At 51.2% G+C, this 23,677-nt stretch overlaps 1 protein-coding gene across 1 annotated transcript in view; it reads right to left on the bottom strand.

Moving 5' to 3' along the window:
• CSMD2 (CUB and Sushi multiple domains 2) overlaps window positions 1-23,677 on the bottom strand; it is a gene marked incomplete at its 3' end in the record, with an annotated part of 261,650 nt that overhangs the window by 9,411 nt on the left and 228,562 nt on the right. The window contains exons 51-62 of the mRNA XM_079325862.1: window positions 19,301-19,486; window positions 18,074-18,268; window positions 16,170-16,343; window positions 14,977-15,150; window positions 12,232-12,405; window positions 11,357-11,545; window positions 9,796-9,969; window positions 8,057-8,239; window positions 7,191-7,367; window positions 6,042-6,221; window positions 2,917-3,090; window positions 1,230-1,403 (exon numbers count right to left, since the gene is read on the bottom strand). Coding sequence (XP_079181988.1) covers window positions 1,230-1,403; window positions 2,917-3,090; window positions 6,042-6,221; window positions 7,191-7,367; window positions 8,057-8,239; window positions 9,796-9,969; window positions 11,357-11,545; window positions 12,232-12,405; window positions 14,977-15,150; window positions 16,170-16,343; window positions 18,074-18,268; window positions 19,301-19,486 — 2,154 coding nt within the window. The remainder of the gene's footprint in view (window positions 1-1,229; window positions 1,404-2,916; window positions 3,091-6,041; window positions 6,222-7,190; window positions 7,368-8,056; window positions 8,240-9,795; window positions 9,970-11,356; window positions 11,546-12,231; window positions 12,406-14,976; window positions 15,151-16,169; window positions 16,344-18,073; window positions 18,269-19,300; window positions 19,487-23,677) is intronic.

Below are 23,677 nucleotides of genomic sequence, written 5' to 3'. Positions count from 1 at the left end.
TCCTCCCTGCCCTCTGCTCCCATGGGCTCCAAGGATCCCATCCTCTTCCCTGCCTTTTGCTCCCAAGGGCCATCCTGATCTCTAAGAATCCGCCTTCTTCCCTGCCCTGTGTTCCCAAGGGCCATCCCAAGCTCCAAGAATCTCATCCTGTTTCCTGCCCACTCCTCCCAAGGGCCATCCCAACCTCCAAGGACCATTTTGATCCCATTCTCTTCCCTTCCCTCTGCCCCCAAGGGCCATCCCAAACTCCAGGGACCACAGTGATCCCACCCTCTACCCCAACCTCTGCTCCCAAGTGCCATCCCAACCTCCAAGAATCCCATCCTCCTCCCTTCTCACTGCTCCCACGGGCCATCCTGATCTCCAAGGACCATGTTAATCCCATTCTCTTCCCTTCCCTCTGCTCCCAATTGTGATCCCAACCTCCAAGGATCCCATCCTCCTCCCTGCCCTCTTCTCCCATGTGCCATCCTGCTCTCCAAGAACCACAGGGCTGTCAGTGTCAGTGCAGTGAGCCCCCAAAGCCCCGAGCTGCCCCCCACTATCAGTGCAGTGACCCCCAAGCCCCCTCACTGTCAATGCAGTGACCCCCAAAGCCCCCTCACTGTCAGTGCAGTGACCCCCAAGGCCCCTCACTGTCAGTGCAGTGACCCCCAGAGCTGTCCCCCTCTGCCCCTCACTGTCACTGCAGTGACCCCCAAAGCCCCCTCACTGTCACTGCAGTGACCCCCAAAGCCCCCTCACTGTCAATGCAGTGACCCCCAAGCCCCCCCTCTGCCCCTCACCGATGCAGCTGGGCTGGCACTGTCAGTGCAGTGACCCCCAAGACCCCTCACTGTCAGTGCAGTGACCCCCAAAGCCCCCTCACTGTCAGTGCAGTGACCCCCAAAGCCCCCTCACTGTCAATGCAGTGACCCCCAAAGCCCCCTCACTGTCAGTGCAGTGACCCCCAAGGCCCCTCACTGTCAATGCAGTGACCCCCAAGCCCCCCCCCACCCCTCACCGATGCAGCTGGGCTGGCACTGTCAGTGCAGTGACCCCCAGAGCTGCCCCCCAAGCCCCCTCACTGTCAATGCAGTGACCCCCAAGCCCCCCCCGCCCCTCACCGATGCAGCTGGGCTGGCACTGTCAGTGCAGTGACCCCCAAGCCCCCTCACTGTCAGTGCAGTGACCCCCAAGGCCCCCTCACTGTCAGTGCAGTGACCCCCAAGCCCCCTCCCACCCCTCACCGATGCAGCTGGGCTGGGAGCCGCTCCAGGTGCCGTCGGACTGGCAGAACCGGCGCGCCGAGCCCACCAGCACCAGCGGCGCCAGGCACGAGAAGGACACGGACGAGCGGTAGGTGAAGCCTCTGTCCTCCCTCCTGCCCTGGGCTGGGGTGCCTGGGTCCCCACAGAACACGGCTGCAACAGCAAAGGGACAAGGAGGTGGCCACTGACCCCTCTGGGATGTCACATCCCATCCAGTGCGTCACTCCGTGATTAACTCGGGAATCAGCGCTGGCTGCATTCCTTGCGATTCTCTCCATTTGTCAATGGATGTTTAATTAACTTCCACCTTCTCCTCCGGATTTGCCTTTTTCCCCCTCTCTTTTTTCTCCCCTAATTGCACGGTGTCACTTTGTTCCTTGGAACAAAGCCCACTAATTATCCCAGATCGAGGGAAAGGTGCGAGGAACGGCGAGGGGTTTGTGGGATTTAATGTGAAAATGGATATTGTGCAGCTGGAAAAGGAAGTCAGAGCTGCCCTGAGCATCAGGAGATGTTTAATTCCCTTTTTTTGGTATTCACTGTTACATCAAACCCACCCAGCCTTCACAAAACATTCCCAACTTCTGCTGCAACATGGTGCCCTTTGCCACAGGGATTTTCTGGCAGTTCCAAGAGTCCTGATTGCAGATTTGGTCACTGAGGGCAAACACCCAGTTTTGAGGATGTTTCATAGGCAGGAACATGGAAAATGCCTGGATTAATCCCAAATTCATCACAATTGTGGGTGGAGTGACCACCTGTGCCCCTGCAGTGACCACCTGTGTCTCTGGAGTGACCACCTGTGCCCCTGCAGTGACCACCTGTGTCTCTGCAGTGACCACCTGTGTCCCTGGAGTGACCACCTGAGTCTCTGCAGTGACCACCTGTGTCTCTGCAGTGACCACCTGTGCCCCTGCAGTGACCACCTGTGTCTCTGCAGTGACCACCTGTGTCTCTGGAGTGACCACCTGTGCCCCTGGAGTGACCACCTGAGTCTCTTCAGTGACCACCTGTGCCTCTGCAGTGACCACCTGTGTCTCTGGAGTGACCACCTGTGTCTCTGCAGTGACCACCTGTGTCCCTGGAGTGACCACCTGAGTCTCTGCAGTGACCACCTGTGTCTCTGCAGTGACCACCTGTGCCCCTGCAGTGACCACCTGTGCCTCTGGAATGACCACCTGTGCCCCTGGAGTGACCACCTGTGTCCCTGCAGTGACCACCTGTGCCTCTGGAATGACCACCTGTGCCCCTGGAGTGACCACCTGTGTCTCTGGAGTGACCACCTGTGTCTCTGGAGTGACCACCTGTGTCCCTGCAGTGACCACCTGTGCCTCTGGAATGACCACCTGTGCCCCTGGAGTGACCACCTGTGTCCCTGCAGTGACCACCTGTGCCCCTGCCTCATCCTTCCAGGTGCCAAACCAAACCTCCCAAAAAACCAAGGCATGTGGGAAGTGTGAGATCAGCCAGCCTTTGACTCCAGTCTGCTGAAGCATCACCACAGCACCAAAAATTCCCTCTCCAGCTAACAGAACACTTCATCTAGAAACAGAACAAGATCCCTGCAAACCCTGAGCTACCAAACCAATAAAAAAAGGCTGGGAGAAACCCCCAGAAGCTGCATTTTCTGAGCTGAGTGGTGGAAAAGCAGGAAGCTCCTACTCACGGAAGCACTGGGGGATGTCCCCGCTCCAGGAGCCGTTGCCCTCGCAGGTGAGCACGGCGGGCAGGGACAGCTGGTAGCCCTCGAGGCAGGAGTAGCTGACACTGGAGCCCCAGCTGAAATCTGAGCCCACCACCTTCCCGTTGGGAATGGGCTGGGGAGCTCTGCAGGTGATGGCTGGAGGGGAGGGAAAAGGGGAGGAGGAGGGGAGGAGAAGAGGAGAAGAGGAGAAGAGGAGAAGAGGAGAAGAGGAGAAAAGGAATAAAGGAGAAGAGGAGAAAAGGAGAAAAGGAGAAGAGGAGAAGAGGAGAAGAGGAGAAGAGGAGAAAAGGAGAAAAGGAGAAAAGGAGAAGAGGAGAAGAGGAGAAGAGGAGAAAAGGAATAAAGGAGAAAAGGAGAAAAGGAGAAAAGGAGAAGAGGAGAAGAGGAGAAGAGGAGAAAAGGAGAAGAGGAGAAGAGGAGAAAAGGAATAAAGGAGAAAAGGAGAAAAGGAGAAAAGGAGGAGAAGAGGAGAAAAGGAGAAAAGGAGAAGAGGAGAAGAGGAGAAAAGGAGAAAAGGAGAAGAGGAAAAAAGGAGAAAAGGAATAAAGGAGAAAAGGAGAAAAGGAGAAGAGGAGAAGAGGAGAAGAGGAGAAGAGGAGAAGAGGAGAAGAGGAAAAAAGGAGAAAAGGAGAAAATGAATAAAGGAGAAAAGGAGAAAAGGAGAAAAGGAGAAGAGGAGAAGAGGAGAAAAGGAGAAGAGGAGAAGAGGAGAAGAGGAGAAGAGGAGAAAAGGAGAAGAGGAAAAAAGGAGAAAAGGAGAAAAGGAATAAAGGAGAAAAGGAGAAAAGGAGAAAAGGAATAAAGGAGAAAAGGAGAAAAGGAGAAAAGGAGAAGAGGAGAAGAGGAGAAGAGGAGAAGAGGAGAAAAGGAGAAGAGGAGAAAAGGAGAAAAGGAGAAAAGGAGAATAGGAGAAGAGGAGAAAAGGAGAAAAGGAAAAAAGGAGAAAAGGAAAAAAAGAGAAAAGTCAAAAAGGAGAATAGGAGAAGGAGAGAAGAGTAGAAGAGGAGGAGAAAGAGAGGAGGAAAGGAGGAGAAAAACAGGAAAGGTGGAAAGGAGGAAAGGAGAAAAGGACAAGAGGAGGAGGAGAGAAGAAGAGAAGAAAAGGAGAAAAAGAGGGAAGGAGAAAAGAAGAAAAGGAGAAGAGGAGAAGAGGAGGAGGAGAGAAGGAGAAAGAAGGAGAAAGAAGGAGAGAATGAGAAAGAAGGAGGGAGAAGGAGAAGGAGAAAGAGAAGGAGAGAGAGAAGGAGAAGAAGGATAAGAAGGAGAAAGAGAAGGAGAAGAAGAATAAGAAGGAGAAGGAGAAAGAGAAGGAGAAAGAAGGAGAAAGAAGGAGAGAGAAGGAGAAAGAGAAGAGGAGAAGGAGAAGGGGAGGAGGAGGAAAAGGAAAAGGAAAAGCAGGGTCAGGTCTCTCCACTTCTTAATTATTTTCCATTAACAAGCAAATTCCATGTAGGAGCAAAGTCACCTCCTGCTCTCCAAGAGCATCTCCTGGGATTGACACAAGGTGGGGTCAAACCCTTTGAAGTTTGGAGTTAAATCCCAAATCAGAAAATATCCCTTGGGAAGGGATCCATGAGGATTCTCCAGCCCAACCCCTGGCCCTGCACAGACACCCCAAAATCCCACCCTGTCCAAACATTCCTGGAGATCCTGGGGCTGTGCCCATTCCCTGGGGAGCCTGTTGAGCTCCCCACCACCCTCTGGGTGATGAACATTTTCCTGAACATCTCTACAAATCCAATTTTGGAGCCAACGCTCGTTCTGAGCTGAAGGTAAAAATCCTCCTTCACGTGGTGTGAAAACTCATCCCAGATTTCCCCTAAGATTCACACATTTTGGACAAGCTGGCCGAGGCTCAGACGAGCAGTTGAAGCCACAACCTGTCAGGTTTTCACCCACTCTGGGGTGTTGGGAGATGACATTTTTGCAGCACTTTGCTTTTCAGCTCACAGGAGCCTCCAAATGACACTCTTGGCCACATTCAGGATCATTTCTGCAGCATTTGCTCAGTGCAGAGAATGAAAAAGGAGAGGAAGAATTGCTCTTTATAGTCTCTGAAGGAGCTGGAGTGCATTTGAGAGTTTTTATGTGGCCTGTGTTTATATCAACGCCGTGACAGGTGAATTTTCCAGATTTTTAAAGGAGTGCAGAGATGCTGCCACACATCTTATCTGCCCTGGGGGGTGAGCAAAAGAGATCCAGCCTGCCCAGCACTGTTTTCTTATTTCCTTTTTCTATGTCTGAACCACAGGAGCCATCTCAGAATAATGAAAAGACTCGCAGGGAACATTTTTCAGATGTTTCTGGGCTATGCCAGCAAAGAGTCTGCTGGAAAAACATGATATTTCATCCCAGTTTGATCCGAGTTTTTGTGCAAAATCACTTTGCTCCCTGGGCTCTGCTCCATCTCTAGCACAAGGAGAAGAACAACTCCCTCCCTGGGGCAGATTGATAGCCCTGAGGACAGCAAGGTGTTGCTGCTCCCTGAAAAATGTCACAAACTTTGAGAATGAGGGAGCTGAGGAACGCCCAGCCAGGATTTTAGGGAAACTTTGGTGGATTGCAAAACTTGTCTGCACAGAATGCACAGAATCACAGAATTCAAAGAATCACAGAATCACATGCACAGAATCCACAGAATCACAGAATTACAGAATTCAAAGAATCACAGAATTACAGAATTCTAAGAATCACAGAAGTACAGAATTCAATGAATCTCAGAATCACAGAATTACAGAATTCAAAGAATCTCAGAATCACTGGGTTGGAAGAGACCTTCAAGATCATTGAGTCCAACCCAGCCCTAACACCTCAACTAGACCATGGCACCCAGTGCCACATCCAATCTTCTTTAAACACATCCAGGGATGGTGACTCCACCACCTCCCCAGGCAGATCATTCCGTATTTTATCACTCTTTCTGTGAAAAACTTCTTCCTAATATCCTAATTTTCCCTTGAGGCTGTGTCCTCCTGTTCTCTCAGTGCTGCCTGGTGAGAGACCAACCCCACCTGAGCACAGCCACCTTTCAGGGGGCTGCAAGAGTGATCAGGGCAGCCCTGAGTCTCCTTTTCCCAGATTCCTACCCTTGCAGACGGGTTTGGTGCCGTTCCAGGTGCGATCTTTGGTGCAGGTGAGGGCAGCTGCCCTGTCTGACTCCATCATGAAGCCAGGAGTGCACTGGAACACCACAGATTTGTTGTAGGTGAAGTCACTGCCCAGCCTGAGCCCGTTGGCTGGAACACCAGGGTCTCCACAGTTTATCACTGGCAAGGAAGGGGAAAAAAAAAGAGAATTTCTGGCAGCTGGAACCACGCTTATGACGGTCCTGAGTGTTTTTTCAGGTGGGATTTAACCAGTTAAATGTGGTTTGTAGCAGGGGCTGGAGCTTAATGACTCATTAAGGAGCTGGATTAACACTCATTAAACATTAAAGGAAATCTGGGTCAAAACTGGGTGAAGTTTGGGTAGTTTGCCCACTTAGCCCAGTTCCTGCCTCTGATGTAAACTCACCTTTGTCACCTTTGCCAGTTCCCTGCAGGCACCTGAGGGTCCCTGAGCTCACAAATCCCTGCCCCAGGAATGTCACACTCAGGAACAGCCCCAGAGAGCAGCTCCAATACCCTCTCCCTGAATTATTCCAGAGCTCCCCCCCTCCAGCTGGAAAAAGCCAACCCAAGGTTTTTCCAGTAGGTCCCAGCAGAATTTCCAGGCTGAGGTGCTGCCAGTGCCAGGTTCAGCAGGATTTTTCAGGGTGGCACTAGTGGGTTGGTGCCTTAGGATTTTGGCTTTTTAATTTTTTTTATATATTTGTAATCATGCAATTATTTAGTGTATAACTCTAAACTCCATATCCAGTGTCACTGCTGGTTTCCCATTTTTTCAGACACAACAATTCCTCTCTAGGCTGGGAATGAGGGACACCTCACTGCCTCAGGCCTGAGAGATGGAAACAAAAGTGAGTTGGGTGGGAGCAAACTTGGGGTAAATTACTTAATTACCTGAAGCTGTAATTGGAATATTAACCCCCAATACGCAAATGAACCAAACTTATAAAAATATAAAAACCCATGACCCGTTTTCCATTTTGGGTGCAGCTTTATCTGCCCTAAACATCCTGTAAACCCATCAATAAATACAAAAACCTGCTTTTTATGCCCTTAATTTTGCCTGGCCTGTGTTTTTAGGTAGCCCATCATCCTCTCCCCGTGCCAGGGCTCCATCCCAGTGCTCACCAGTGCACTCGGGGCTGCTCCCAGTCCAGGTGCCATTGACAGTGCAGTGCCTGCTCAGCACCCCTGTGGAATAGAAGCCCTCCCTGCACTGGTAGATGATGGAGCTGGAGAACACCAGGCCATCGTTGAAGATCACCCTGGCATTGCTGGGGGTCCCGGGGTTCCCGCAGGAAATCACTGGGAAGGGAAACGGGGAAATCAAAATAAACAATTAAACACAAACCAACCCCCAGGACTGTGAGGGGTCATCCTGCACTGCCTGTCCTCAGGAAAGGAAACCTCAGGGGACATGAGAACAGTGCTGGGACACCAGGGCAGCTCTGGGGACATGAGGACATTTCTGGGGACACCAGGGTAGCTCTGGGGGCTCTGGGGCAGCTCTGGGGATATCAGAGCAATTCTGGGGACTGTACAGTAGTTCTGGGGACACTGGGGCAGTTCTGGGGACATCAGAGCAATTCTGGGAACATCATGGCAGTTCTGGGGACACCAGAGCAGCTCTGGGGACAGGGGGACAGCTGTGGGGACACTGGAACAGTTCTGGGGACACTGGGGCAGTTCTGGGGACACCAGGGAAGTTCTGGGGACACTGGAGCAGTTCTGAGGACACCGGGACAGCCCTGGGGACACCAGAACAGTTCTAGGGACATCAAGGCAGTTTTGGGGACACTGGGGCAGCTCTGGGCACACCAGGGTGGCTTTGAGGACACTGGAGCAGTTCTGAGGACACTGGGGCAGCCCCGGGGACACCGGGGTGGCTCTGGGGACACTGGGGCAGCCCTGGGGACACCGGGACAGCCCCGGGGACACTGGGGTGGCTCTGGGGACACCGGGACAGCCCTGGGGACACTGTGGCACAGGGCTACCTTCGCAGTCGGGCTGCGTGCCGCTCCAGGAGCCGTTGGCGTGGCAGATCCTCTCGGAGGAGCCCCGCAGGGTGTAGCCGGGCTCGCAGCTGAACCTCACCACGCTGCCCACGTCAAAGGCGTCCCCCAGCCCGATGCCATGGGCAGGGATCCCGGGATCCCCACACACACCCTGGCTGCCCCCTGCCAGAGACAGCTCACAGTCACCCGAGACACCCCAGACACCAGGACATGGTGGCTCCTGTCACCCTCATTGGGAATCCCACCCCCATCCCCTGGGTTTGAGCTGGATGCAAACATTTCACAATTCCTGAATCCCAAAATGGAGCCTCCAGTGTCAGTCCCAGGGATGCTCCCCCTCCACAAAGGAATTCCCACGTGCTCCAAGCCAAGCCTGAGGTACTGGGGAATAAGGAGGCACTGGAGCTTGGAAGGAAGGGAGAAGGGAAAAGGAAAAAGGGAAAAGGGAAAAGGGAAAAGGAAAGAGAAAGGTTGGGGAAATTCAGGGAAGGGAAGCTTGGGGAAGGTTGGGAAGAGAAGTTCTGGAAAGTTCAGGAAGTTCAGGAAGAGAAGTTCAGAAAGGGAAGAGAATTTCAGGAGGTTTGGGAAGGGAAGGCACCAGGAGCCTCCTCAAGGTACAAGGAGTGGGTGACAATGAGCGGGAAGTGATGATATGTGGGAGAGGATGACCATGAGTGGGTGACCATGAATGGATGACAACGAATGGGTGACCATGAACAGATGACCATGTGTGCTGGATTGATGTGGCCAGAAATGTGGATTCTATCACCATCTGTTAAACCAGGTGGGGCAGTGACCCTTATCTCCATGGAGATATCCTCTGCTAATGGGCCATCTTTAAACCAGCTGGGCAATCAGCTTTATCTTCCCACAGCCCATCCTCCCTCCAGGAGATATCTCCTGTTAATGGGCCATTGTTTAAAACTGGGTGTGGCAGTGATCTTTATCTCCTGGCACACATTATCTGCTAATGGGCCATCTTTAAACCAGCTGGGGCAAACATCTTTATCTTCCCACAGCCCATCCTCCCTCCAGGAGATATCTCCTGTTCATGGCCATTGAGTCCCAGGGCATGACTGATAAAATTACATCATCCCACTGGGAGATGCTCCACCCAGGGGGAGGAGACAAACATTTCCTACTCAGATTAAAACTGAGATTTTGGACACCAGAGCAGCTTTTCCACTGGATTCCAGAGCAAAGCCAGACCTTTCCACATCATCCCTGGAGCTTCAGAGGAAACTGCACCTTCTCCAGGAGCACTGCTCCAGCTGAACCACATCTGCCCCTGCAGGAGGATGCAGCCACCATTGAATGGGACTGTGCCACCACCCTGACTGACTGACTGTGTCAGCTTGGATTCTGACTCTGCCAGTGTTTGGGATTGTTCTTTGTAATACTGCATTTCTATTTTAATTTTCCTACTAAAGAACTGTTATTCCTATTCCCATATCTTTGCCTGAGAGCCTCTTAATTTCAAAATTATAATAATTTGGAGGGAGGGAGTTTACATTCTCCATTTCAAAGAGAAGCTCCTGCCTTTATGGGCAGACACCTGTCCTCAAACCAGGACACCATGACTGGATGATCACGGCTGAGTGACCACGAATGGGTGACCATGGAGAGGTGACCATGGAGAGGTGACCATGGATAGGTGACCACGGCTGGGTGACCACAGCTGAGTGACCCTGTCCAGGTGGCCCCTGCCAGCCCCTCACCCGAGCAGTGTGGCAGGGAGCCGCTCCAGCGCCCGTCCAGCTGGCACATCCGTGTGGCGTTGCCGACCAGCGTGCGCCTGCCCAGGCAGCTGTACCTGACCACCGAGCCCACCGTGTGCTTGTCCCCCGAGATCTGCGCGTGGGGAGGGGACCCGGGGTGGCCACAGGACACCACTGCAAGAGAGGCACTGGCTCAGCCCCGGGAATTCCAGAATTCCAGTCTGGGGGGAGCTGAGTCATCAGTGGATTTCAATCCTTGCCATGTGCAGGGACACTTTTCCCTGTCCAGCCTGGCCTTGGACACTTCCAGGGATGGGGACACTTCCAGCTTCTCTGTGCCAAGGTCTCCCCACCCTCACAGCAAAGTTCAACACATGGGAAACAAAAACATGGGAAAATCTCCATTTTTTTTCTAAACTTTTAACCACAGAATCAGTGGTAAAACTAATCTGGGTTTCCAATACCCACAAACCCTCCAAATCCCAACATTTTAAGGAAGGAGATCCTTTGTACTCAATGGGGCAGAGGGAGCCTGAAGCCAGAAGCCCCTAGAATTGGGGTTTTAATAGGAATTCCCTCCCAGCTGTGGGAACATGGATCATCACTCACCAATTCCCCAGGATCCATGCAAAGGGTGAGGACAGGACAAAAGGAAAGGAAAATGTGCCCAAAACTGCTCGGTAGGATTTGGTGTGGAGGGATAAACATGGTAAAAACAAAAGGAACAATCCAGCTTTGGAACAGCTCAAGCCAATTGGAATTTTTTGAGTTCTGAGGCCATTCCAAGGGCAGGGGATGGGATTGCACTGGTTTAGTGCCCAAAGGGACAAACTGGGCATGCTGGGGGTGGGGAGGGGGCTGCTCCTGCCTGCACCTCCCTAAGGCAGCTAAAACCCACTCTGGATCCCAAATTCCCAGTGTAGGACTGGAATTGTGTAAGACTCAGGTGAGCCCTCACTCAGGGGAGTTTCCACTCACTCAGGTGAGCTCTCTCCCCTCTCAGGTGAGTCCTCTCTGTGCTTCAGAGCTGCTCCTGCACTTTCCACTTGCACCATCCCAGCTGGACCCTCTCCTCAGTCTCTAAAGTCCATTGGGATTCCATCCAGAACCCCCAAAATCCATTGGGATTTTGGAACCCCCCAGTCCATCAGGATCTGCCTGTCCCTATACAGAGAACCCCAAAATCCATTTGGATTTAACATGGAATCCACAAATCCATCAGGATCTGCCTGTCCCTACACAGAGAACCCCTCCAGCGGGATCCCTCTCCTCAAACCCCAAAATCCATTGGGATCTGACTGACCCTACATAGAGAACCCCAAAATCCATCAAGATTCCACCTGGAATCCCCAAATTGATGAGGATCAGCCTGTCCCTACACAGACAAACCCCCCAGCAGGATCATTCTCCTCAAACCCCAAACCCCCTTCCCTTGCAAACTCTTGAAACCACCGTGATTTTTTTTTTTTTTAATTTTTTTGTGGATTTTTCCTCATGGAAAATTGGGATTTTGCTACGGGATGAGCAGCTGGGCTGGACAGGGAGGGTTGGGGCCACTTACAAAGGCACTGGGGGAGGGCTCTGTCCCACGTGCCATCACCCTGGCATGTCAGGACGTGGGTTCCCAACAGATAAAATCCGTGGATGCACTGATAGGACACGGTGGTGCCAAAGCTGAACCTGTGGGGGCCACTCGGCTGCACTTGCCGGACGCTGTTTTCCAGGTGCCCGGGGTCAGAACAGTTCACAACTGCAAACAGACAACAGAACAACACCCCAAAAATAACGGGAAGGCAAGGGTGAGGTGGGAAATGTGGGATTCTCCAAAAAAAAAAAGCAGGGGAAAGGGTGGGAAGGTGAGGGTTTTATGGTGTGGTTAAGGTTTTGGGTTTGGGTTTTTTGCCCCTGAGGTTTTTGAGGGTGGGAGTGGGAGAATTTGTTGGGAAAAGGGGGGAAGGGGAGTCCAGGCAATCCTGTACGTTCTCACTCAGCGGCAGAGCCTGGAGCTGCAGCCTCAAATTGGGATTTGGATTATCCAGCTGGGAATAACTGATCCCAAACTGGGATTTCCATCATCAAGCAGGGAAAAATTGATAATCCAGCATGGCCTGGATTAGTGGAATGCACAGGGAGGGAGTGCAGGGAAGGGAGGGGATTTGGGAAGTGAACCTGAGTGCTGATCCCATGGGGAAAAAGGGAAGAGAACTCTGCCCAAAGCTGTGGTGGTGGAGAAAAAGCTGCTCCAGGGGGTCTGATCCCAAATTTCCTGCTGTTCCCCCCACTTCCAACACACTCCCAAAACCTTGGAGGATGCAGCGAGAAAATCCCAAGGTTTGATCCATGGGATTTACAGCAGCCCTGGGACCTCCATCATGCCCTGGGTGGTCTCCAGGGATTCCTGGCTTGGAGAAATTCCAGGGGAAGGCACAGACTGACCTCGGCAGGAGGGCAGGGTGCTGCTCCACTGGCCATTGGCCAGGCACTGGGATTGGGAAGCTCCCTCCAGGCGGAAGCCAGGGTTGCACTGGAATTTGGCCACGTCGTTGAGGTTGAACTGGGAGCCCTGGGTGAGGCCATTGGGGGGGTTCCCAGGGTGGCCACAGGTGATGGCTGCAAGCACAAAATGGAAATGTCACTTGGTTTATTCCTGGGAGAAAAAAAAAGTGGGTTGTTCATTGGAAAAAGTTATGGGGGTAGGAAAGTATAAAACTCCACACATCAATCCCAAACACAAAGATTTGGGGGCTGCTCTGTTGAGATACATTGAGAGAATGGGATTTTTGTAGGGTTTATGCACCAGGAATTCCCTGCATCCAGGAATTCCCTGCATCCCTCTCCAGGCAGCTGAGTGCCAGGATCCCTCTCCAAAAATCCCAGCTTAATCCCACACCACCCCAGGCATCCCAAATTCTGTTGTTCCCTCCCTCTGTCCCCCTGCCAGTCCTGGCTGCTCCTTGCAGGGAAAAGTCACACCTGGAGGTAAAAGAGGGAAAAGAGGGAAAAGAAAGAAAATAGGAGGAAAATCAGAATTCCAGCACAGGGCCTGAAGAGATAAAATCTGCCCAAGTGGGAGAAACTTTGTGGGAAAATTTTACTCCCAAATCCTTGAAGTGAGGATTTTTCTGGAGTTTTATTTTTTCCCTGAGGTTGACGATGGCTCAGGATGACGTGAAGGGCACAGGAGCTGCTCTGGCAACTCTCAGGGAAGCAAAGCCAATTCCAGCATCCCAAATACTTCTGGGAAGAGGCTGGAACACTCTGCTGTCACCTCAGCAGGTGACACAGGGAGGGCACAGCCCTGCTGCTGGCACAGACTTTGATTCCAGCCTTTGATTCCAGCCAGTTCCAGGGCACAAAAGCAAACTCAGGATGAGCCACCAGGAGATTCTTGACTGCCTAAGGAATGTGACATCTTGGGACAGCTGAGGACAAAGCTTTATTGATCATTGTCACACTGAAGGTCCTGATTTGTCCATCAGGACAAATCTGGTTTTCCTGGACAGCTGCCAGCACCAGCAGATTGAAGGGAAGATGAAATTCCCACAAAAGATCCATAACAAATGTGACTGCACAGGCTGGGCTGGAGCACGGGGATGAGGATTTATTCCTGACCCAAGCTGGTGACAGGGAGATGAGAATGTCATAAATGAGAAATATGGAGTGCTGCAGGAAGCAGGGCCAGGTTCGGGATATCACTACATGTCTTTAGAAATCTCCCTGGGAAAAAAAGGCTTCCCAAAATTCCAGGGATCAAACAGAGGAGATGACTGCAGCAGGTTGGGAGGGGAAATAGCAGGAGACTGCAAACAGCAGCACTATGCCTTGAGTGGGGTCAATAAAGCCCTGAGGTGCCTGACTGCAGAGCCCACCAGAGCTGGGATCGACAATCCCAAATTTCTGTCACCCCAAGGCCTGATGTGTGTAATAACTCAGAATTCCAGGGTGGTTTGGGATGGAAAGGAGCTTAAAGCCCATCCCCTTCCAGCCCCTGCCATGGTCATGACAGGAAATTCCACCCTTTCAACCATTCTTTTCCAAAAAAACTCCAGCAGGATCTCAGACACCCTCTACATTGTGGAGTCACTGCTAACATTGCCAACTTAATCGTGATTTTTGTTTTCAGGCTGGATTCTGCCAGGTCATTCTCTCCTTCCCATCTTGTTCCTGTTGTGCCCCAGCACAGAAAGCTCCAAACCAGATGGGAGAGATGGGAACAAACAACTGGAGCACCACGATATGAAATCCACGGATTGTGCTGCCTGTTGATAAGGAGATGCTTCAACTTATCAACACCTGAGAGCTGCAGGGAGTTGGTTAATTGGGTTATTTCCTGGGAAGATAAAGGAGGAGGTTGCACAAGGTGATTTATGGGGGAGCAGAGGAGAGATCCTGATTTTCCACGGACACAGAGCGTAGTTCTCAAGGACTGTGACCACCAGGGTGTGTTTGTAGGGCTGCCCCTGCCTTTAACCCCAAAAGTCTCCTTTCCTCTTATCCCACACCTTCAGCTAAGCGTGGAAAGGAGAAATTCACTGAAATTTTTGAACCACAAAAGATTTTTTCTTGGAGAGGGATGATGCTGTGTAGTCTCCAACCTTCTTAGCCTGGCTATTAAGACTGGAGGATTCACTGAACTCGGTGATTTTATGCAGAAAGAAAATCTGACCCAATTGTTGGGGAGCTAAAAAATTTGAATACTAGAAAATAACAAACAGCAAGCCAAACAGTTTGTAGTGAACAGACCAGGAAAGATGGTACAGGGAAGCTTGATCCATGAACAAGGGCAAATGGACAAAAGCAGGTGTTAGGGCATGTCAGGAGTATTTATAAATAAATAGGAATTAGGGTGGAGCTTAGGGAGCGGGTCCAATAGGGAAGGGAGATTACGAATATTATAATTACTGCAGGAAAAAGGAACCAATGGTAACAAAGGAAGCAGAGAACTTTCTGGCAATTATCAGCACACTGGAACTGGAGGATTCTGGGGGGTAAATTTTTTACTCACCACTAATTCAAGGGTTATCCCACTGCACTCATACAGGACCTAACCCCCTCAAACCCGCAAAACATCCAGAACGCGCACTCTGAGGGTGTGAGCTCTGCCCAGCCCCTTCCACAACCCTTCCACACCCTCCTGGCTGGAATTATCCCTGCCAGGCTGAAGGAATGACAAGTACTTACGCACACAGACAGGCGTTTTCCCCGACCAGCGGTGGTCCTGCTGGCAGATGCGCACGGACATGCCGATGAGGCGGAACCCGGGCTGGCACTGGTACACCACGCTGCCACGGTAGTTGTAGTTCTCCCCGTTGATCTGCCCGTTCACTATGGGGCTGGGCACGCCGCAGTGCCCGGCTGGAGAGGGGAAAACAGTAGGAATCACCTGGAGATCACACCTAAGGTGTCAGCAAAAGGCATCTCCTGCACCCGGGATCGCCGCGATGAGAGAAACCCAGATTGGGTTGGGAGGTGTGTTGGGTTGCAATACAGGATGTGAACAAAGGTTTGTATTCTGTCACCATCTGTTAAACCAGGTGGGGCAGTGACCCTTATCTCCATGGAGATATCCTCTGCTAATGGGCCAACTTTAAACCAGCTGGGACAATCATCTTTATCTTTCCCACAGCCCATCCTCCCTCCAGGAGATATCTCCTGTTAATGGGTCATTGTTTAAAACTGGGTGTGGCAGTGATTCTTACCTCTGTGGGAATTATCTCCTGTTAATGGGCCATTGTTTGAAACTGGGTGTGGCAGTGATCTTTATCTCCTGGCACACATTATCTGCTAATGGGCCATCTTTAAACCAGCTGGGGCAATAAATTTTGTCATACTGTATTTCTATTTTAATTTTCATAGTAAAGAACTGTTATTCCTAATTCCCACATCTTTGCCTGAGAGCCCTTTAATTTCAGAATTATAATAATTTGGAGGGAGGGGGTTTCCATTTCAAAGAGAAACTCCTGCCTTTCTTAGCAGACACCTGTCTTTCAAATTAGGACAGAATGCAACACAAGGATCCTCCCTTCCACCATCCCAGGATGCTTCAAATCCTGCCCAACCTCTCATTGGGTACTTCCAGGGATAGGGCAGCCAAAGCTGCTCTGGATAATCCATGTCCAATTTTTATAGGGAAGAATTCCATCCCAAAACCCGACCCAAACCTTTTCAGCCCCTTAACTCAAGACCCTGCTGTCACCAAAGCTCCTCCAACACCTCACACCCATTGAAGACACAGGAATCAAACTCTGCTTCCCTTTGATATCCACTCAAAACCCCACAGTGTGGATTCCTCTTCTGACCAACCCCTAAAATCCCTGTTCCCCCCCTTTCCCACCCCCGTGGGTGCCAGCAGGGAATTCCCAAGGGACACCTACCCAGACACCGGACCTCAGCCCCACTCCAGAGCCCGTTGGCCATGCACTCCCTGACCCGGGAGCCCACCAGGGTGTAGCCAGTGTTGCAGGAGAAGATGGCAGTGGCCCCATAACTGGTGAGGGTCCCGATCTTGTTCCCGTTGGGAGGGGTGGGCAGGTCCCCACAGGAGATAACTAGGATAGATCCCAAAGGATAGTGAGAAAACAGGATGGGTTTTTGAAGGAATGCAGCCAGGCACAGCACCAGGAGTTACTGCTGGAGTGGGGAAGCTCATTAAATAATTCCAGGAATTGTAATAATTCCAGAGCCATGCTAGACAAGGTGACAAAAATAAGAGCTGTTAATATTTATGCTTCAGGACATGAGGGAAGCACTAAAGACAGGCTGGGAAGGAACCAAAGGAGTTTTTCACACCACAACTTCCTCACACAGGAATATTTTTTTCTGTCATTAACCCATTGCTGGATGCAGCAGGCAGCCTGATTGCCAGAAAACCCACAGAACCATGGAATGGGGGGGGTTGGAAGGGACCTTAAAGCCAGGAGCAGGGACATCTCCCACCAGGCCAGGCTGCTCCAAGCCCTGACCTTGGAATGGCACAAAGTTTGCAATTATAAGTGACACCCAGCTTTCCCCCACAAGCTGAAATTTCCAGATCTGCAGCTCCCAGCTGGGTTTGTGGGGCGCAGGAGCCCCTGCAAGTCCAACTCCCCCTCAGAACTGCAGCTCTTGATTTTATTCTTCATTTTCTCTGCCTTCAAGCTCTACAAACCCTCCAGAGCTCCTGCTGGGTGCTCCTGACCTGGGGGCACTGCCAAGATCCTGTCACTTGGATTTAGGTGGCAATAAGGCTGAGGGAACAAAAGGAGGTCAGGCTCCTGCTCCTGGAGCTGGAGGAAGAGCTGGCAGGAGGAAAAGCACATCTGTCACCCACACCAGCAGTCACAGCTCCACAAACAAAGGCAGCCAGCAGGGAAGGAGAGATTCTGCTGTTTCTGTCTGCACTTGGAGAGAAAAACCCTCCACCTCTGACAAAAGGAGAGATCCAAAGCACAGCAGTGCTGTCAGAACAACTGAGACCTGCTGGTGAGCCCTGTTGGGTTTGATTTGCAGGTGACACTGTTACCCTTGTAAACCTGGTGTTTGTGTGAGAGCTGAGGCTTGACAGCAGAATTCTTTATTTTTCCTCCTTAAAAGCCCTGACTTCAGAGCAGCTGTGGCAGCGAAGCTGCTGAGACCCCATAGCAACAGCTGAGCTGAAAGGCTTGAGATCCCAGAGAAGTGCTGGGATTAAACCAGGAATCACATCCAGACGTCTCCTTGCATCCCAATTCTCTTCCAGCAACTCTGCTGTCTCCACCTCAGCTGCTGCCAGGAGTAATTAAGTCCTACACAACAGCAGGGACACCTTCCATTATCCCAGTTTGGCCTGGGACACTTCCAGGGATGGAGCAGCCATGGGTTCCCTGGGAAATCCATCCCAGCCCCTCCCTGCCCTCACAGGGAAGGATTTCTCCCCAAAATCTGCACCAAACCATCTCACAAATGCCCAAAAGACCAAACCATGCTCCACCTCAGCTGCTGCCAGGAGTAATTAAGTCCCACACAACAGCAGGGACACCTTCCATTATCCAAATTTGCTCCAACCTGGTCTGAGACACTTCCAGGGATGGAGCAGCCACAGGTTCCCTGGGAAATCCATCCCAACCCCTCCCTGCCCTCACAGGGATGGATTTCTCCCAAAATCTGCACCAAACCATCCCTTCCTGTCCCCAAAGGACATCATCTCCTTGGTTACCCACAGCCAATCATGAGCACCACCCCAAAAACGCAGGTCTGGGATTTGCTGACCCCAAACACAAAACCAGCCCTCGGTGCCACCCTGGGGTGCCCCTGCTCTTACTTTTACAGGTGGGCACGGGCTCCCCGATGCTCCAGGTGCCGTTGGCCTGGCAGCTGATGACCCTCTGGCCCGTGTAGTAGTAGCCAGGGTCACAGATGAGCATCAGCTGGGCGTTGTAGTGGTACTGCACCTCGTAGGTGAGGCGCCAGCGGCCGTGCTCCACCGCGATGCTGCTCACGTCGGGACACGTCACAGCTGAGGGGAATGGCACAGAGAAGAATGACACAGAGAGTTGGTTAAGTGAGGTTTCAGCTCCAAAAAAATCCAGGTGTGCTGGGTTTTTAATGAGGGGAGTATCCCCTGGTGGGGCTGTTGCTGAGAATTGAAAGGAAAAGTTCCCGGGCAATATTAAAAGCGGCGATGCTGCCTGAAATCCAAAGAGGAAAAACCTCTTGAAATGGTGTTAACATCATAAAATAAAGAGCGGAGCTTTATTTGGAAGCTCTCAGGTGTCCCTGGGCAGCAGCAGTAGCCAGATGAGCATCAGTTGGGCGTTGTAGTGGACCTGCACTTTGCAGGTGAGGCACCACCAGCCGTGCTCCACCACGATGCTGCTCACATGGGGACACGTCACAGCTGAGGGGAATGACACAGAAAAAAATGACACAGAAAAAATGACACAGAAAAAATGGCAAAGAAAAAATGACACAGAGAGTTGGTTAAGTGAGGTTTCAACCCCAAAAATATCCAGCTCCAATGGGCATACCTCATCATCCTTTCTCTACAGTTTGATAAGGTTTATTAATTAATATTTCTAAAGGTACATCCCACAGGAGATTTAGCTGCCTCAGTGCCCCATCCCTTGGAGTTCCTTTACCCTAGCTGCTGTTTTCCCATTTTAGGCAGACACAATTCCTCTCTAGGCTGGGAATCAAGAATCACTGTCTTAGGCCCTGAGAAATGGAAACAAAAGTGAGCTTTAAATATAAAAACCTGCTTTTTATTCTCTTAATTTTTGGGTTGTTTAGGTAGGCCCAGAAGGCATGACTACTTTTGGACAGCCCAAATCCCACCCACCCACACACAGAGGGGGTTGGTTCCTATTGCAAAATACGAAAACCCATTGTTTATTTTTGGGTGTAGACCCTGAGGAGCTTTGTCTGCCCTAAATGTCGCTCAAGACCCTTCAATAATTACAAAAACCTGCTTTTTATTCCCTTAATTTTTGGGTTGTTTAGGTAGGCCCAGAAGGCATGACTGCTTTTGGACAGCCCAAATCCCACTCACCCACACACAGAGGGGGCTGGTTCCCGTTGCTCCAGACTCCCTCCTGCAGGCACTCGGCACTGGGATCGGCGCCTGGCTGTAGCTGGAAGCCCTGGTTGCACTGGTACACAGCCTTGGTGCCCACTGTGTACTCCTTCCCAAAAACAACCCCGTTCCTCGGGGCTCTGGGAACTCCACAGGAGAGTGCTGGGGAAAAAAATAATAATTAAAAAAATCACGGAGCTGCTGGTTTTAGCTCAAACTGAAATCCTGGATTGCTGTTTTTTTCTTTTTCCAAGTCCACTGGCCAGCTCCAGACCACAGAAGAGAGAAGAAACCAACAAGAGGTGCCCCACATTGGGCGGCAGCTGTCAGTTTTTTCTCTCTTCACAATCCCCTTGGACTAGCTCTGGACCACAGGAGAGAGAAGAAAACAACAAATGGTGCCCCACGTTGGGCGCCAGTGTCAGTTTGTTCTCTCTTCCCACCCCCTTTGGGAAGCTCTGAACCACGGGAGAGAGAAGAAACCAACAACTGGTGTTAGTGCAGAAACACAATCACAGGGTGATTACCTGCAGCTGCTTTTGTGGGAATCAGGGGTACAAACCCGAATTTGACACCCTCATGGATTCCACATGGACATGTTTTTATCCCCTTTTCATTATAAAATTATTTATTAATTATTAAACCCATATTGTTCTGTTGTATACATTGATCTTATCCAAGCATGAATTCTTGTGATTTTCATTAGGATCCCCTAAACATCCTTTCTCATGACTCTTGTTACAATTACATAATTTCTCATGATTCTTATTACGATTAAACAATAATTCTATTCAATTACCAAGCAATCATTATATTTAACAATTGTATTATTTATCATATGCTGATTACACAGGTGCAGGCAAAGCTCAACATTCCCTTTCCCAAACCCAACCTTTCTCTCCACCCCCTGAATCTCTTGTACACAATTCCCAAGTTTTAGAACCATTTTCACCCTGTGTTATCACTGGTGCCCCACGTTGGGAGCCAGTTGTTGGTTTGTTTTCTCTCCCTGGTCTCCTTTGGCCAGCTCCAGACTGCTGGAGATGAGGATATACAAAGACAAAGGTAAAAGATGAGGAAGCTCTTTCTCCTGGAACTATGGTCCCACAGTTTATTGTGGAACAGTGCCCAGGGGGGAGAGAGAGAAAAACAGGGAGAATTGAAGATGGCAGGAGGTTTTAAACTCGGGGAGAGATGAGGGGAGGAACAGAACCACAACCAGTGAGATACAGCTGAAGGGGAAGGGCCAGGGGAGAACTGAACCAACACCACAAACTTGGGTGGAATACAGAACAAACCATCCAGTGCAACACACAAAACTACTCAGTGCAATACAACACCAGATCCTGAACTTCCCCACTGACAAACCCCAGTGGGGAGTGCCCACCCTTCATACAGTACCAGCTTTTGCAATCCTGAATCCCAATTTCCCCTGGAAGAGGCTCTGGCTCACACTTCCCATAATATCTGTGGCACAAGCTGCATCAGCAGAGCACTCCCAAGTTTCCACACGGAGATAAAGGATCTGATAGTGGGAACACTTTGTGTTTACACCCCACAGCAGCACCGACCCCAGACCCTCTCCAGGAGCATTTTTGCATTACATCAGGCAGAAAATTGTGTAATTATGTTGTGGCAGAAGGGAGGCTAAATTTAGCCTCGAGGCTGAGGAGGTAGAGGGGGGGGATTCAGGGGAAAAATGGAAAAGCAGGAGCAGTGTCAGGTGGATGCTGGAGATGGCAGTGCTCCAGAGGGGAGGCTCTGCACCATTCCCCTGGGATCCTTGGCTCTGGGACAGGCAGGTGACAGCCAAAAATACACAAAGAATCCACAAAGAAAGAATCATGGCCATTTTTGCTGTTACCCTTTTTCCCAGCCCTGGGAGAGCCAGAGCTGGGAAAGGTTCCCCAATCGGCTTCTCCAGCAGCATGAGGAGGAGGAGGAAAAGGAAATCCAGATTTGGCTCCAAACTCACCCTATGGTCCCCATCCCTCTCCAAGCCTGGCTCTGGGGAAGAGGGAGATCCACATCCCTCCTGTCTGGACAGGGTGGGATTTCCAAGGGAAGAGCAGCCAGGACCTGGGAATCTCCACTGGGAAGTTCCTGAAGGTTTTGTGGGGTTGGGAGAGGAGCAGAACCTGCCAGGAGACACAGCCCTAGCCCCTGATCCCAATATCTGCCCGTGCTTCCAGACAAACCTACTCCCTCCCAGAACAGCCCCAGCTCAGCTCCTGAGCTACTCCAGCACATTCGCCTTCCTGGTGCTCCCTGTGCACAAAAACAGGGCTGGAAAAGCAGGAAAAGTCACTTTTTGGTGACATGGAGCTGAGTGAGGGCTGGAGAGCCCAAACTTTGTGTAGGCAGCAGCAGCAGCAGCAGCAGCAGAGCCCTGGGTCTTTGCCTGGCTTTTATCCCACTCCTGCCACAGTAGGGAGCAGGATCCCAGGAACAGAGCAGGATCACAGGCATGGAGCAGAATCCCAGGAAGGATCCCAGGAACAGAGCAGGATCCCAAAAAGGATCCCAGGAACAGAGCAGGATCCCAAAAGGATCCCAGGCACAGAGCAGGATACCAGGAACAGAGCAGGATCCCAAAAAGGATCCCAGGAACAGAGCAGGATCCCAGGCACAGAGCAGGATCCCAAAAAGGATCCCAGGAACAGAGCAGGATCCCAGGCATGGAGCAGGACCCTGAGCAGGATCCCAGGCAGGGAACAGGATCTCAGGCAGGATCCCAGGCACGGAGCAGGATCCTGAGCAGGATCCCAGGCAGGGAACAGGATCTGGAATCCCAGGGCTGGCATTCTGAGCAGCGTCAGCAGCTGCAGCAGCAGGATCAGGCCTGTCCCTGATGGTGACAGCAGTGTCACTGCTCAGTGTCACTGCACGACTCAGGGCTGGCCAATCCCTCTGCAAGGCCTGTGTCTAGACAGGCTGCCAGGCTGAATACCAATGGCCCTCCCAGGGAAAAGAGGGCACCTGGAAAATCCAACCTCTTCCCTGCTATTCCTTTTTTCCTGCATCATTTCCATTTCCTGCACACGGACAGTGGAGAGTTTCCCTCTCCAAGAAATGATGCTTTGTGGTTGAAAAATTTCACTGATTTTCTCCTTCCCATCCCCACCAAGGCCTGCTCCTGTCTGCTTTTCACTCCCTTAATGCTTCCCAAAAATCACTCCTTTGATTTATCCCAAGGAAAGTCAGGCACAGGAAGGGCAGGAGCTCCAGGCCAGCAGGGCTGAGCTGCCTCTTGCCTTCATTCCATGGAATGGTTTGGGATGGAAATGAGTTTAAATCCCATCCCACCCCTGCCATGGGGACCTTCCCTTATCCCAGGGTGCTCCAAGCCCTGCCCAACCTGGCCTTGGACACTTCCAGGGATCCAGAGGAGTCACAGCTTCTGTGGAAAACCCATTCCAGCCCTCCCCACCCTCACAGGGAGGAATTTTTTCCTAGTTTAAAACCAGTATTACATTTTTCTTTACAGAAGTAGAGATATTTGATTTTTTGGGTGGCAACGAACCCATTTCTGAGGCTCAGCCTGTGGGCATTGCAACCCACTGGAATGTGGGATGAGGGAAGTAATTCCAGAGAAAATCAAATCAGTGTTTGGCTCAGAAAAAAAAACAGGGAAAAAGAAGAAAGCAGAGACTGGGAAAGCAAATCTGCAGGTGGGACTGAAAAGACAAAGCTGCTTCAAAACAGGCAGCAGAGATAAAGGCACAGCAGATCAAGGAGTGCTGTGCCCCCTGTGCCAAGGCAGGATTGTTCCCATTCCCAGGAATGTCAGTGAGCATGGATCATGTTGGGAAGATTATTCCAAGGGCATGAGGAGTGGGAGAGAATTCTGAGCTGGGAAAAAGGAGATTTGAGAAATGTTATTTGAGAATTTGTGTTTATGGGCACCCCAGTCTCCCCTTCCTGACACAGCTGATGAATAGAATAATTCCTGCAGCTCCAGAGAATTCTCAAATCTCTGCCCCCTGGAAGGATGGGAATGACACAGCCCAAAGCAAAAGATGCCAGCTGGCTTTGAGGGGACAGAAAAATGTTGGATTTGATGTGGCTGAAGGGAGCAGGAGAGGAGCCAGCCCAGGCCTGAGGGTGGAGCTGCTCTGCCAGGAATTAAATCCTGAATCCAAGCCCGAGGCACTGGAGAGCCATGGGCCAGCGTGTGGATTCCTGATAGGAATATGAGGAAACTGAGGGGAAAAGTGACTTTTTTCACCCCAGGATGTGACGTGAGCAGTGAGTTCTCCCAGCTGTGGGAGTCAGGTTCTTCCAGAGGGACACCCAGCAGCAAAATCCTCACCTGTGTGGTCAGTGGAGACATTCCCACTCCTCCAAAAGGGA

This window comes from Erithacus rubecula (assembly GCF_903797595.1).
Source record: "Erithacus rubecula genome assembly, chromosome: 23".
Taxonomy (NCBI): Eukaryota; Metazoa; Chordata; class Aves; order Passeriformes; family Muscicapidae; genus Erithacus; species Erithacus rubecula.
This window is presented reverse-complemented; position numbering and strand designations above follow the sequence as displayed.